Here is a 14,900-nt window from a genome sequence, read left to right on the forward strand (position 1 = left end):
TGGGCATATTATGTAAATGTTGTGCAATAAATGAGATCTTTTCTCTGGGGAGACACTAACTGAGATTCCAGCAGGTAGTTAATTGCGTTTAGCTCGGTTTTCTACCGCTGAATCACACTGGCCAGTGAATGATTGTTAAACAAAGCCTCAGTGTCTGTAGTTGTGTGGAAACCTCCTCTCTGAAAAAAACAAAAAATGAACAGGACTGGCTTAAAATGGATCTTTTACGGAATAAAATGCTTTAATTTGCATGGTGAAACTAGAGATACAATGGCACAGGAGCAATGGGGTGCTAATAGAAAAGCTCTCTGGTGCCATCTAGCCAAAAAACAACAAGCATGAAAACCATGCCTGGTCTCCATTTTGGGTCTAAAAAAAAAAAAACCTTAACTAGCACAACCTACCAGCTGACCACCTGCAAACAAACTCATTAGGACAAACCTGACCAGATCATAGAAGCCAAGATTAAAAATATACAAAGGCTTTATTCAACCATTTAAATATGTACAATTTCTGTGATAAAACAGATCAGAATTGATCATTTCATCAATAAAACATTTACAATTTTTTATAAAATCTTATAAAACATTATTTACAACACTCAAAAGGCTGTTTAACCTCCTTGTTGAAGTCTCTTTTTTTTTGGCATTGAGGTTGATCGTAGTATTTTCACGTTGTGCAGTGACCACAAACATGGCCAAATTCACTTCACATTTGGGAAGACGATAAAACACTTATTTTTTTAAAAGTCCTTCAAAACAGTTAAGATACTAAAGGTAGCTTTTTAAAAGTTCTTGTAACATTTTCCCGCCTGGTGCTCAGAGGCGACGGACGCTCCTTTTGCTTCGAGCCGAGCCGGCGATGAGTGTTTTTTGTGAAGCGGATCTGGTCTGGACAGAATTGCGGCACGAGGCAGAGCCGTGGAACGCTGACTGACACAATGTACAGAAGTCAAATGCACAGCTGATGCGCGTGCATACGGCCCGCTGCATGGCTTCGTCGAACCGTGCTGCAGAGCTGCAGACGATACACGAGCGCAGAGATTCATGCTGTTGGAGCGACTGGGCAACCTAGAAGAAGAAATGTAAACATTATAAACAGCTGTCAACCACATGCATCTAAAGTAAAGAGATGATTTGGTGGGGTTTTTTTTTTACCTCATGGAACTGTTGGAAGCGACTTGACTTGGACGAATTTTGTGCTCCACCCGTCTGGCACTGCAGCTTCCTAATGGCCTTGTGAACGGGTGTAGAGGCGACGGTCTGCATGCTGGAGAACACCACCCTGCTCGAGGTGAAGTCTCGTGATAATGAGCCCATGAGGCGACCAGAGTCCTGAAAGCAACAAAGTGAAACACTCTTAGAACCCAAATATGAAATCAAGCATTTATGAAGGTTTCCATTATTTTGAACTACACACAAACACACTTTCTACCAGTGTTTGGGTACATTTAAGACCAAGATTCTCTACATGGCTAGGAAGCACACAATGAGTTGCACCAGCAACACTTCAAAGTTTGAAAATGCTTTCAGATCTTTATTGGTGTAGTGCAACAAAGGTAAAATTTGGGAAAACACGCTCCCCCTCACGTCATTCCAAACCTGTATGACTTTCTTCTGTGGAACATAGATGAGATTTCATCAGTTTGTAACCACACGTTTCACGTTCCATTGTATTTTTTGTGAACTGAACCTGGTTAAAAACTGGTTCCGCAGAGGAGCGTTCCATGGCTTTGGAATGACATGATGGTGAACAAATGTACTAGTGCTTTAAATTTTAATTAGAAAGCCACATGGATGAACCGGTCCAATCGTGTCGTTCTGTAAGTCTCTTACCCTTAACGATCTTTCTGCTTCTCTGCAGCGCCGCAAGGCCGTCTGATCTTCACAAATGATTTTCTGCCATGTCCGACTTACTTTTTTACAGCTGCAAGAGACCCCAAACAGTCAAGTCATTCTGATTCACATCAGTGGAAGATACAGATCAAGAAATAAAACTAAACAGGAAATTACCTCACTAAGTCACAATCTCCCAACAGGCCCAGTATCCTGGAAAGGATATGCCTCATGTCTTTCCTCAACAGGCCGCAAAGGATGTCCACAAACGGGCGTCCCATCTTCCCGCCGATCACATTATGCAGCCCGTGTTTCTCAGCAACCTTATCAACGACAGTCCAGTCAAAGCTTTTGCTCCTTTTAAAGCTTTTAGTCAGCTCTCTGCACACCTCCTCCTGAAACTTCAACACGGGCAGACATGGTGCAGAACGACACTCCACATTCAACAACTGAGAGGACACAGGTGTCTCTTCATTCCTCAACAGTGAGTCCGCAGCATCCACGTCCCCGTTATCCACTTGGCTGTTTTGGAGGGAAAAATAACCGCTGTCTTCGGTCAGACCGCCACTGCTGAGAATGACCTCGTCATCTGATGTCACATCTACAGAATGCCGCTTTTTCTGGTTGTTTTCTTTATTGTGAGGGCCTTTGCTCGAGGGTGATTTCCGTGGTGAAACCGTGTGGCCCTTCACCTCACCGAGGTCTGTTTCAGCTTTCGCCATCTGGCATAAAACTGTTGAATCATCACTGTAGCTTGGACACTTCATATTGAGACTGATCCAGCAAACTGGAGGAAAGGAGCAAACAAGACATGTTATTAATTTACACAACCTTTAGTAACATGAGCATTTCCTATAAATGCACATAGGCCAGACTGTGTACAAGCAGTAAATGAGTATTTACTGGAGTTGCATTCAATTGTTGACTCGCTTTATGTTGTACATGTCTAATACAACACAAAGAATTACATAATATATCAACACATATACACAAAATCCAAGTTAATCCATCCACTGATATAGATTTAAATAAATGAACATTAGCCAGACTTCAAGTTTTATTACAACTTTGGATATTAAGACACACTGATAATACATGTCAGAATACATACTTGTTTATGCATAATACACAATGTGTTTAAACGTTATACAGGCAATGCATTTATTTTTTTAAATGATTGATATGCGTTTTTAATTTGGCGCGCCTAAATGCGTGCATTCCTGACGTGGCACATGATGCACCACATGTTAGCTTAAAAATAAAACTTCAAATCAATGTGACTAGACGAAAATTGGTCATTTGGTGTCTTGCGATGGTTTCTAGAGTATAAATATTTACAAAAACACAATATTAAACCTTAATCTGAGACTATCCCTTAGAGGGGAAACGCGAACAAGGCCGGACATCCAGCATTTACGGATATAAAATCCTCTCCAAAAGTTTCAGAATTTACAAAAAATAACATTAAAGCGGTTGTCGCTTACCTTTAAAAAAAGAAAAACACTTTTATATATTCCTCATATGTTCTTAGAACCGTGTCCTGGTCGCTATTTCAGTGGCAGTGCAAACATCTGAGCCGCACACAATAGTCAGTGGTCTCGGGGAAAAAGCGCCACTTGAAAATTCATTTGAAATTTCGCGACAAAACCTTCTAGCCAATCAGGGCGCAGCGAAAAACCTTTAAACGACCCGCAGCCAATGAAAGCGCTGGGCGGACGACTCAAATGATGTCATGACGCACGTTCAACGGAGCCGTGCATGAAGAGCGCCACCCAATGAAATCCACGCTTCGAAAAAAAGCGCATTTTTGAAAAAAGTCAATAAAGATGGAATTTAAAAGTGATTTGTTGTTGGCTGAAACGAACCTTATATACATACCAGGATTTTAAAAAGCTATAAATATTTAAATATGAGTATGTGATTTCCATATCTGAAAAAGTAGGCTAATATATTTAAATTGTTATACTCATCTTAAATATTGATAATAACTTACTAAATTGTTACTACTTGTTGAACAGCTCTCATTTAATAATTAAATAATCATAATTTATTATATACTATATTATTATAATTTTATGTTAAATATTATTATTATTATTAATTATATTGATTGCTTATAACAATGCAATAATTTACAGAGAGAGAGAGCATACAATATTAATATTGTATATATAATATTAAATGATGATTAAAAATCTGTGATTTAAAATACTGGAAATATTTGGGAGTCCTGAGTACGTTATTCCCAAGTCTGAAACAGTAAAAAGAAAAAGTTTATGTATGTTATACTCAGCTTAAATAATAATATTTTATAAGCTAGGAACTGCTCTTTGCGTTGAAATGGCAATAATTTTTCTCAAATCTCAAACAGCTGGAAAAGTCAAACTGGCTGAAAAGAAAACGAACACCCCACCAAAAGCATTTCACACTGCTGTGTTAGAGTTCAAGAGAAAACAAAGAGTGAGAATCTCTATGCTCCTCTCAGACTAGACGGCTGTGCTTATAATTCAATCTGACACCCATAAACCGAATGTTAACACATTTCTTTATTGTGGCAGATAACTACTGGTTCTGATCACTGTCTTGGAGAATGTCCATAAGAGATTCCTGTTCAGAAAACTGTTGCAGGAACACAATCATCTCCTCCAGCAGTTCCTCTCCTTGTAAAAATCCATGCACGTCGTGAACGGTTTTTCCGATCCTGTGATCGGTGATCCGGTCCTGAGAGAAGTTATAAGTCCTGATTTTCTCTGATCTGCCTTTGCTGCCAATCTGTTACAAGAGAAGTAAATGCAATTTATATAAACCAAATAATATCAGTAAAAACTATTATATCCCATAATTAATAAAGTTAAAGTCAATGTGATTTGCAACCCATTTTACTAAATGCAACACACGTTAAACAGGATATTTAAAGAAACTAAATGAATGGCAGGATTTTACTGGATCATGAAGTTATTTCAGAGGAACAGCAAGAATATATTTTAATAAAAGACACAAAAGGCACAAAACCTGTCTTAAGTCTCTGGAGTATATTTGTAGCAATAGCCAAAACACTGTATGGGTCAAAATGATTGATTTTTCTTTTATGCCAAAAATCATTAGGATATTAAGTAAAGATCATGTTCCATGAAAATATTTTGTGCTTTCCTACTGTAAATATATAAAAACGTAATTTTTGATTAGTAATATGCATAACTAAGAATTCATTTGGACAACTTTAAAGATGATTTTCTCTCCAAATAGGTGTATTTCGGCCAACTATTGTCTGATCCTAATAAACCAAATGAAAAGCTTATTTATTCAGCTTTAAAATAATCTATAAATCTCAATTTCGAGAAATTTACCCTTTAGACTGGTTTCGTGTTCCAGGGTCACATAATTTATTGAATAAGTTGCACTGATAAGTAATTTACAGGAAAGTTACTTTAGAAAGTAAATAGGTTTAATGCTTAACTAATAAAGACTAATGAATGAATAGACCTGTAGTTTTCGAGCCAGGTATCTCTTACTGGTCTCCTCCTCCAGCCGGGCGCTGTAGAGTTTGGCCCGCAGTAAGGTCATGGCTGTCTCCTTGTTCTTGATCTGAGAGCGTTCCTGCTGACACTCAGCCACTGTCCCTGAAGTTACAACAAAACATAGACACGTCTCACTCCGGGGAGTCCTGCAGGACATGAGACACCACTAGAAAATGATCTGAATTAATCGTTTATATCTATCTATCTATCTATCTGGCATTAAATAATTATTAATACTGTGACATTTCCATAAAATAAGTCCTAAATGCGACCTGTGGGCAGATGGACGATCCTCACGGCGCTGTCGGTGGTGTTGACATGCTGTCCTCCTGCACCACTGGCTCTCTTCGTCTCGATCCTCAGATCTTTAGGATTGACGGTAAATGAGATCTGTGCGGATTAAGAGAACATGCAGTAAGATCTAGAACCACACACACCTGAATACGGACTTTCTAGCGGGAATCCTGAATCTGTTTTTAATTGCAACACCTGATCTATCATCCATTTCTGAATATCAATAAGAGCTGAGGATCTCTGTACCTCAGTGGGCTGGGGAAGTATGGCCACCGTCATGGTGCTGGTGTGTATGCGACCTTTACTCTCTGTTTTCGGGACCCTCTGGACACGATGGACTCCAGCTTCAAACTTTAACTTTTTATAGCTGAGTGGACCACTGATACTGGCGGCTGCACGTCTGATGCCTCCTAAACAACCACATACACCACTGGAAATGAGGATTCAGGGCATTTGACCACAACAGATGCAAGCACCGACTTAAATCCACCCAAGCACTTAATATTACTGTTATCATTAAGCATTTATAGAGGACAAATCTGTCAACCTAGCTCACTGGACATGACCTCCAGGATGTGGAAGCCCCAGCCGTGGAAAGCTGCGAAGTTATGATACATATCAAAAATCTCTGCGGTAAAGAGCATGGCCTCTTGACCTCCGACCCCAGCGGTGACCTCTAGGACCAGGTCACTCATGTCTGATTCCTCTTCTGGGATCAGAAGAGATAAAATCTGAAAAACAGCACTTAGACTCAGTTTGCATTACTTTAAAACTTACTACATAATAGTACTATTTTTTTTATATTTTAACTTGGATTGACTAACTAAATTGTTACTATTATTGTATTGCATTTAATAGCTCTTTAAGCATAATTTATATATTGATATTATATCAATTATATCAATAATATTACAATAATATTAATATTATTATTGCTACAATAATATATATATATATATATTCAACAACAAATTTCAACAACAATAATATTAATTTCAATTATATTATTAATATTTAATATTATATTGGTTTTATATATTATTTTAGTTCATGCTCATTTACTTTACAATGATAATGTATAATAACATACTAATAATGAAATATTATAATATATAAAATTATGATCCTAAAACAGGCTTCATTTCCATAAATAAAAAAAAATTATATATATATATATATATATATATATATATATATATATATATATATATATATATATATATAATTTTAATTCTGGAATTTAAAATGTGACATGGATATGTGAGATTCAAACCATAAAGTCTGTAAAGTGTATTTGTGTTATTCATCTCATCCCAGGTCTGTATGAGAGTCAATTCAGGTAATTTATTTAATAAATGTGACTGGAATGTTAACGAGAGCCTGTCACACCTCACCTTTTGTCTGAGATCTTGAACGGCTGCTAGACAGGCTTCCTTCTCCAACTCTGCAAGCTCAAGTAATTCTGGTTCATTATCTGAAAAGAGATAGAGATGCAAATGAGAGCCACCCTACAAAGCTTTTCACTTCCAGCAAGCCTTTCCAGTGAAATACCTTTTAACAAGTCCAGCGTGTCCTCCAGCTCCTTCTGTTTCTCCTCTAATTCTCTGATTTTTTGGACTAAAGGTCCTAACACAGAGAGGCTGGTCCTTTTCATCTTCACATCCTCTTCATTCAATGTTTGGCTCTCAGTATTGAGGGACTGCAGGCATGTGTTATACTCCACTTCCTTCTTCTTCAGATAGTCATGTAAAGACTTCTTGTTGAAGATCTCGTCCACAGACAGTATTTTAGAGACCATCACAGACTGGGATGTATGGAAGGCTCGTGGAGCGTGTGCTTTGGTGCTGTTAACTGTCCTGTGAATGGCTGGACATCTGCATACTGATCCTCTCGTGATTGACCTGAACAGTGTCACATTCAGCAGCCGCCTGCCTGCATATGAAAGACTCTTACTAAAGCCAATGACGGCCATCGCGACTCAAGTGCTGTATTTAAAGTGAGCACTTGAAGGTAAATAAAAGCATTTACCATATAAACGGGCTTCCAACCATTGCAACTTTATTGCAGCCTACAGTTGACACCTACGAACCACAACATTCACATGTTCTGCGGATGCCTTTTCCGGGTGAAATTGTTTTTCAAAATAAAAGTCAATAACGTTACAAGCCCAATAATCTCTGACATTTATTGATTAAAAAGCGTTTACATTGCCTAAAATGTTTTTCAAATAATTTTGAAAAATCATCAAGGTCAATAAGGAACATTTACACATACGTGTATGTGTTTTGTGGACTCCCGGAGTAAATGTATAAATAAAATATTAAACAATTAATAAATTCATTATAAAATATAACATTTTATTCTTAATAATTATTTTTTATATATGTATATTTTTGTAATTAAACTCTTTTTATATAAACAATATAAATATATATTTTTTTCTTAATTAAGATTATATGATTATCTGAATATTTCCAGCGTTATTTTAAGGTAAACACAGAGCCTGTCTACGGAGAACCTTCCCACTCCCTATTAAGTCCGAATTTTGGTTGCAGTACCCATAGACATATAAATACCTAGACGCTTCATTGGCCGCTTTGAGCCGTTGCCGCGATACGTCAACGCGTCCGCCATGTTAGTGAGGGCAAGACTTGTCTTAAAACAAATGAAAGTAAACGGGGGAGCTGCGGTTTTTACTGAATAAAAATACGATAACGTTCACCTATCAACCGATTTCAGAGGTTTGTGATCTACGTGCAGTTAAAAAAAAACTTTGCCTCCAGTTATTTAGTTAGGTTTGGAAAATTATTAATTGAAAGCTCACATTTGTCTCACTTGTTGATTTCGTTGATTTTTTCGGTTTACAAATCTGTTAATTTAGTATAACTGTAACATATTCATGTAATGTAATTTGAATGTACCTTGGAGATTGAAAATGTTTCTTTTCGAGACCCCAGGAGCCCAAATTCAGACCCAGAACAATAAAACCCACAGAAGAGGTGGGAGTTCAAAAGAGAAATCTTTATATGACCAAACTGATCTGGAAGATTAACCACAATCTGAGGCATCGGAGCGAGTTCGCAAAACATTTGATTCAGATCGGGACTCCGAAGCACGTTATACGAATCATTTGATCTGGGCTTCGGAGCGAGTTCGCAAAATATTTGATTCAGATCGGGACTCCGAACCGCGTTTTGCGAATCATTTGATCGTGGGTTCAGAGCGAGTTTGCAAGACATTTGATTCAGATCGGGACTCCGAATCGCGTTTCGCGAATGATTTGATTGGGGCTTTGGAGCGAGTTCGCAAGACATTTGATTCAGATCTCGACTCCGAAACGCGTTTGGCGAATCATTTGAGATCAGGTCTTTCAAGTGGATTTGCAAAGCATTTGATTCTATCATGTAGGCTACTAGATCAAGTTTTAATAAAGAGAAAACAGCTTTAGAGACAAATTTTTGTTAATAGCCTCTTAGTAATCCCTCAGTCCATAGCATCAGCAACTGTATTATTTAGTAAGGGAAAATTAAAACAAAATAGGATGAGTTTCCATTTTTATTTTATGTAGCAATGGTCATCTTAACCTCTGTGGAGTGTTCAGGGTATTTCAGGACCCTAAATTAAATTCTAATTCATCTAAATGACATGACACTTAATGACTTTACCAAAACAGAAATTGGGATGTCTGATTGTATATTAGTGTAATAAAATCACTCAGAATGTTCATATAGTGCTTTTGTCTAAAATTGTAATTTTAAATGGTTTCCAGTAAATGGCAGAAATCTACCACTCAAGTACGACAATTTTTTCGTATGACCATGTATGAAAGCAAGAAATGTAGATATACTTTAAAGTTAACTACATATTTATTTTGTATAAGCATTTCATATAAACATGTAATACTTTTTTTTTTTTTTTTTTTTTTTACAAATTTAACATTTAAACAAATTCCATATCAACTGTATAGTAAAAACATTAAAGGAAGTGATGTTACAATTCATGATTGTCTAGATATTGAGTTTTTTTAATTTCACCTCTTAAAGCACTTTCTTTTATCATTGCAAATATCAGTATTCAACATTTTGGGAATAAAACCTCAAAACATTATGCATTTGTAATTGCAGGTTAAATGCATTTATATCTTGCATTAAACAGTGTGTGTAAACATCTGCCGGGGTCTCTGGAGAGCGATGTGTAGAGGATTAAAACTTGAGCCAGAGTTTCTTCACCGCTATGAGGAGACCTTTGACGTTAATGTTCTTCCATCTGGTCTCATCATCCACCCTGATGCTCCACACCTTGGTGCAGATGGCAAAGTGGTGGACCCAAATGAAGAACCTCTCTGTGGCCTGGTAGAGGTTAAGTGCCCTGATGTGAAAGAAATCTGAGAGGCATCCCATGTTGAGTTTATTGAGGACCATGCAAAACGGAGAAAGAAACACACAATTGGCATTTCACGGTCAGCTGATGGCAACATACCTACCCCAAACTGGAAAGATAAGTCAGGAGGGGTTGGCGATTTCTGATGTGTTCGGAATCTGAAACAATACTGCAGATTATAAGTAAAAGTAAAGAGTTAGATTTTCATAAAACATTTCTGACTTAAATTTCCCCCCTAAAATCTAAGCATTAAATTCAGCAACAAAAAAAAAAGCACACTGAGAAGTATGTGAAAGATTATATGTATAATGTTGGTTAAAACCCTGGCTGAGAAGGTAACAAAAGCTTAAAGTTACTAGAAGATAGTAAAATGTGCTTATCACAAAGCAGACAAGTTACTAGCAGGTGAAGAGAAGCATGGTGGTAAGGAGGAGCATGATGTCACTAGCAAGTGAGTAGATGATGCTGATGCCACTAGCATGTGTGTAGATGATGCTGATGTCACTAGCAGGTGAATAGATGATGCTGATACCACTAGAAGGTGAGGAGGAGCATGATGTCACTAGCAAGTGAGTAGATGATGCTGATGTCTCTAGCAGGTGAGGAGGAGCATGATGTCACTAGCAGGTGAGTAACGCATCTCTTTCACCAAGCATTCGATCTTGTGTATGTATCTCTTAAATTGTGAGTGTAGTTGCATCTGATCAAATGTGCACTCGTTCATTAGATTGGGTTAAACTAATTTTACTTTGTTGGATCAGCAGCATGCTAATGATGTCTCTATTTTGTTTCTATGTTTTGCCACGGGATACGATTTACACAAGCTCCAGTCTGGATCCAGAACACCTGAGAAGAGACCCTCAGAGGACCCCAGAGGATGCTAACCCTGAATCAACAAACAGAACTAACAAATATTGCTACAAGTGTGACTGCATCATATAATTATTATTAATTAATAATATTAATAATGTTCATCGTCTGGCTGACTACGTCTTTTATTCATTTTTCTAAAAATCCTGTTAAACATGCACAAACTGACAGTCACCAACATAAGCTACTACTAAATATTGTAGAAACATAATTTTCTGTAAAGTTGCTTTGTAACGATTTGTATTGTAAAAAGCACTATACAAATAAACTTGAATTGAATTGAATTGATTTGAATTGAATGGAGTATATGATGCTGATGTCAGTAGCAGGTGTTTTTTCCAGCTCCTTTATTTTTCCCATGCCTCAGCAAGAGCACTTAATTAACATAAAGCAAACAACAATACATGTATTATTTTGTGTTAAACATAAAACTTTAATAAAAACAACTCATTAATTTGGAAGGTTACTTAGAACATCAATTGAAAGTTAAATAACCTACAAACTATTATAAAATAATTTTAATTCTGCTTGTACAACAGATGTTTGTTCAACTGCTCGTATTTCCTACATTGTTGTGGATTTTATTGATAACTTGAAATGTCTTTTTTAATTCTGTGTGACTTAAGCCAGAAAGAGATCAGTATAAAAGAGTGATGGCAAAAGTATAAAAACACCGCTTCACTAACCTGGGGGGTATTCCAGAAAGCTTGGTTAACTTACCATTTGATAAACTATAACCTCTGGGTTGATTTACCCCAAACAGGCATACCATGAGTATGTCGGTTCCAAAACACCTGAGAAGAGTTAGCTTAATCAACCTCTGACTGGTTACCCAGAGTTAATGCGCGTGCACGGTGCATGTATAAAGACATTTTCAATGGATCGCCGATTTCACGAGTCACCATGGAAACTCAAAGCGAAAAAAAGAGAGCCGCGTATTTCACAGAGGCGGAGTTGGAAGTTTTAATGCATGCTTATGAGGAGTTTAAGCCAATAATATTAAAAAGAAGCAATACAGCTGCATCGGCTAAAGCAAGAGAGTTGGCTTGGCAAAAAATAACGGACAGAGTAAATGCGTGAGTGTATTAAATTACAAATTTGGTATTGGCTCCCGTTTTATTGAAATGCAAAATAATGAAGTATGACTTAGACATACTTTTGAATATGTTAAATCACTATGAAAGCATTTACTTTTCCTGCCATTTTATTTCTTTAGCTTGAAATAATAATGTATATTTCTTATTTAATAAGGTGTAATCCTTCTGGAGCCACAAGAACTTTAAGCCAAGTCAAAATGAAACACAAAAACATTCTGCAAAAAGGTAATATTTGATTACACAATTACTGAACTATTATTATAACAGGATTTAGTATATTCATTCTGTCATGCAGCTAACAGAAAAAAGACTGAAGCCCGTCTAACTGGCGGGGGGCCACCACCACCTCCCCTCACCCCATCTGAGGAGCTGGCTCTGTCCCTTAATAAAGGGCGACCAGTGGTTGCTGGCATTCCAGGGGACAGTTCATCACACATACTATGCACCACAAGTGATGGTGAAAAAAGGGTGAAATGTAAGTTTACCTCTATGATTTGTTTTCATTTTTTATCCTGATAAATTACTATCTCTGTCACTTAAAGGCTTTTTGAACAAGATTAATTTATGTAGGCTTATTTTATTTAACTGCATATGATGTATTATTTTCTTTGATAATATTGAGAATTTAACGGGTTGTGTGTTCTTATAGATACTGATGGACGGATTGTATTATTGGACTCTCCAGAAAGAACACAGTCTGTCACAGTTGTAAGTGATTTGTTGTCAGGTACTTTTAGGGTTTTTTTTTTTTTTTTTTTTGCCAAATAATGTATACTTGAATATTTGTCTTGTAGGATGAAGATGATGATGACGATGAAGAGACCACATCTGCTGTGACAGAAGTGGACAATGCTGGTAGATCCACTGAGGTATGATGCATACCATTATGATGTATGGCCCCTTTTTGCATTAGAGTAACAAACTGTCATTGTCCTTTCATAGTACATACCTAGGGATTTGCCCACAGATGAGGGTCCTTCAGCCTCAGCACACAATCTAAGCAGGGTAAGAATTTGTGTCCATGTGTCCATATTTTAATTTTATTGTCTGACCAAACAATCTCATTTATTACATTTTTCCACCTTAGTTGCCAGCAAAGGAGCTGTATAAGGTCCATCTTCAAAAACAAATAAGAAAAAGTGACATGGAGATGGACCTTATACAGCTTCAAATGGAAGAGAAAAGGCTCCTCATTAAAAAAGCAGCACTTGAAATAGAATTACTTGAGAATCGCCTTAAGGTGAGAACTTGTCTGAATATTAATCTGTTGCATGTTAAAAGTGGTCTGTCTGTCTCTATCTATCTATCTATCTATCTATCTATCTATCTAGCTATCTAGCTATCTATCTATCTGTATGTATGTATGTATGTATGTATGTATGTGTAAAGCAATATAAAAAAAAAAACATTTTAATGAATTTTACTTTTATTGTTTTTCAGGAAATGAAGAAATAAACTGCCTGGCAGACCAGTGCAAAAAAAACTAATAAAAGTAATTTTGACAAATCCTGTCTCTCAAAAGTCTTCCGTCTCTGTTGGCCTCTAAAATCTGTCGGTGTTCCTCTGGGCCATCTTCCTCAATACAAGGAGGGTGGCTCTCTCCTCTTATAGTGGCAATATTGTGAAGCACAACACAAGCCACAATAATGTCGCATGCCCTCTCTGGACTAACCCGGAGCCCACGCAGACACTGAAACCGAGATTTGAGGATCCCTATAGTCATCTCCACCTTGGCCCGTGTTCGGCTGTGAGCCAGGTTAAACCGTGTCTGTGGTCCAGGCTCAGGTTCAGGGTAGGGTGTCATTAAATAGGGCAGACAAGGGTATCCTCTGTCCCCCAGCAAGTAACCATTGTACTGTCCTGTAATGATTGAAGTGTACAACACAAATATAGTAAAAACGAAAAAACAAAAATTGTATAAAGCAAATCATACCCTGCTGAAATGTCTGGCATAATGATGACTCGCGGAAAATTCTGGCATCATGCACAGATCCTGGCCATTTTGCCTCGACATTGGTGATGATTTGGGTTGCCTCACATATTACCTATAGTTAGTGGAAAAAGTAATGACTTTGATGATTTTAAGAAGGGGAAAAAATTAAGTTGTTACCTGCACATTGATACTATGAATAGATTTCCTATTAACATAGTCTCCCTCATTTATTGATGGAGCTTTAATAGGAATGTGAGTGCCATCAATGCACCCAATTACATTTGGAAACCCTGAAACAGAAAGTTTTGGAAGTATGAAGTGTGTGCATAAGGAATACATGTATAGATATTAATAATATGACTAAATATTAAATATGTGTTCTAAATTCCCTATGTGTGTTTATAGTGGAAGGACTATTATTATGAATGTGTGCCGCTAGTTTATGTGAGTTCCGCTATTCCGGTTTCACTTTCACTTTCAATAGCCGATTGCTCCGCCATTTTCATCAGGTGTTAATGTGCGTGATTGCATGTAAGTTTATTTAATCATTCCTGATTATAGGTCAGCTATGTTTATTTCGTTGTTGTGTTTAAACATTCAGCTTGTGTAAGCGAACTTTACATTGTTTATAATGTTGTTATATTTAAGATATACCGTGATTCAAATGTGTATGCTCACTACCGTTAATCCTCTCATGTTGATTAATGTATAATGTGACAGTAGCAAGTTGTTAGTTCGTTTACATGTCTGTAATTTATATTTAGCAGATGTAAACTGATGTTTGTTTATTCTGTTTATTTCAGAAAGACCACATTTAACACTTTGTGGCCATAACTTGTACAATATCCAGTCTAATTGGAGCAATGTTGTGCCATCTGCTGTGAACCCTCAAATACTTCAGATAAAGAGTTGAACAGTGCCCTGTCTCCTGTCACACTTCTTACCGGAGTCCCGTGGTGGATTAGCATCAACA

At 37.1% G+C, this 14,900-nt stretch overlaps 4 protein-coding genes across 4 annotated transcripts; 1 reads left to right on the forward strand and 3 right to left on the reverse strand.

Moving 5' to 3' along the window:
* Positions 1 to 465: 465 nt before the first annotated feature.
* Positions 466 to 3,715, reverse strand: fbxo5 (F-box protein 5). Its single transcript, XM_052613443.1, has 5 exons — positions 3,320 to 3,715; positions 2,013 to 2,622; positions 1,836 to 1,926; positions 1,158 to 1,334; positions 466 to 1,070 (listed from the first exon to the last, which is right to left on the reverse strand). The coding sequence occupies exons 2-5, from the start codon at positions 2,600 to 2,602 to the stop codon at positions 819 to 821; spliced, it is 1,110 nt and encodes a 369-aa protein (XP_052469403.1). The 5' UTR covers positions 2,603 to 2,622; positions 3,320 to 3,715; the 3' UTR covers positions 466 to 818.
* A 646-nt stretch (positions 3,716 to 4,361) lies between these two features.
* mtrf1l (mitochondrial translational release factor 1-like) lies at positions 4,362 to 7,783 on the reverse strand. Its single transcript, XM_052613279.1, has 7 exons — positions 7,199 to 7,783; positions 7,042 to 7,121; positions 6,195 to 6,378; positions 5,894 to 6,057; positions 5,626 to 5,743; positions 5,319 to 5,455; positions 4,362 to 4,607 (listed from the first exon to the last, which is right to left on the reverse strand). Exons 1-7 carry the CDS (start codon positions 7,617 to 7,619, stop codon positions 4,398 to 4,400), a joined length of 1,314 nt encoding a protein of 437 aa, XP_052469239.1. The 5' UTR covers positions 7,620 to 7,783; the 3' UTR covers positions 4,362 to 4,397.
* A 3,803-nt stretch (positions 7,784 to 11,586) lies between these two features.
* On the forward strand, positions 11,587 to 13,500 carry LOC128026512 (uncharacterized). The gene is made up of 8 exons (XM_052613752.1): positions 11,587 to 11,973; positions 12,149 to 12,219; positions 12,290 to 12,469; positions 12,644 to 12,702; positions 12,789 to 12,863; positions 12,937 to 12,999; positions 13,082 to 13,234; positions 13,435 to 13,500. Exons 1-8 carry the CDS (start codon positions 11,756 to 11,758, stop codon positions 13,447 to 13,449), a joined length of 834 nt encoding a protein of 277 aa, XP_052469712.1. The 5' UTR covers positions 11,587 to 11,755; the 3' UTR covers positions 13,450 to 13,500.
* On the reverse strand, positions 13,403 to 14,297 carry LOC128026514 (putative nuclease HARBI1). Its single transcript, XM_052613753.1, has 3 exons — positions 14,105 to 14,297; positions 13,928 to 14,039; positions 13,403 to 13,854 (listed from the first exon to the last, which is right to left on the reverse strand). Exons 1-3 carry the CDS (start codon positions 14,264 to 14,266, stop codon positions 13,478 to 13,480), a joined length of 651 nt encoding a protein of 216 aa, XP_052469713.1. The 5' UTR covers positions 14,267 to 14,297; the 3' UTR covers positions 13,403 to 13,477.
* Between the last annotated feature and the right edge of the window lie 603 nt (positions 14,298 to 14,900).

The sequence above is a fragment of the Carassius gibelio genome, chromosome A13, assembly GCF_023724105.1.
Source record: "Carassius gibelio isolate Cgi1373 ecotype wild population from Czech Republic chromosome A13, carGib1.2-hapl.c, whole genome shotgun sequence".
Classification (NCBI taxonomy): Eukaryota; Metazoa; Chordata; class Actinopteri; order Cypriniformes; family Cyprinidae; genus Carassius; species Carassius gibelio.

Excerpts from the sequence above, each read along its gene's own strand:
- mtrf1l (XM_052613279.1), bottom strand. The coding sequence starts at position 7,619 with ATGGCCGTCATTGGCTTTAGTAAGAGTCTTTCATATGCAGGCAGGCGG. Across the intron at positions 6,058-6,194 it reads GGTCATGTCCAGTGAGCTAG|GAGGCATCAGACGTGCAGCC; the intron begins GTTGACAGATTT and ends GTGGTTGTTTAG. Across the intron at positions 5,456-5,625 it reads GATCGTCCATCTGCCCACAG|GGACAGTGGCTGAGTGTCAG; the intron begins GTCGCATTTAGG and ends TTGTAACTTCAG.
- fbxo5 (XM_052613443.1), bottom strand. The coding sequence starts at position 2,602 with ATGAAGTGTCCAAGCTACAGTGATGATTCAACAGTTTTATGCCAGATG. Across the intron at positions 1,927-2,012 it reads GGAGATTGTGACTTAGTGAG|CTGTAAAAAAGTAAGTCGGA; the intron begins GTAATTTCCTGT and ends GGTCTCTTGCAG. Across the intron at positions 1,335-1,835 it reads AAGCAGAAAGATCGTTAAGG|GACTCTGGTCGCCTCATGGG; the intron begins GTAAGAGACTTA and ends TGTTGCTTTCAG.
- LOC128026512 (XM_052613752.1), top strand. The coding sequence starts at position 11,756 with ATGTATAAAGACATTTTCAATGGATCGCCGATTTCACGAGTCACCATG. Across the intron at positions 12,220-12,289 it reads CAAAAACATTCTGCAAAAAG|CTAACAGAAAAAAGACTGAA; the intron begins GTAATATTTGAT and ends TCTGTCATGCAG. Across the intron at positions 13,000-13,081 it reads CAGCACACAATCTAAGCAGG|TTGCCAGCAAAGGAGCTGTA; the intron begins GTAAGAATTTGT and ends TTTCCACCTTAG.
- LOC128026514 (XM_052613753.1), bottom strand. The coding sequence starts at position 14,266 with ATGTATTCCTTATGCACACACTTCATACTTCCAAAACTTTCTGTTTCA. Across the intron at positions 14,040-14,104 it reads TTCATAGTATCAATGTGCAG|GTAATATGTGAGGCAACCCA; the intron begins GTAACAACTTAA and ends CACTAACTATAG. Across the intron at positions 13,855-13,927 it reads ATGCCAGACATTTCAGCAGG|GACAGTACAATGGTTACTTG; the intron begins GTATGATTTGCT and ends CAATCATTACAG.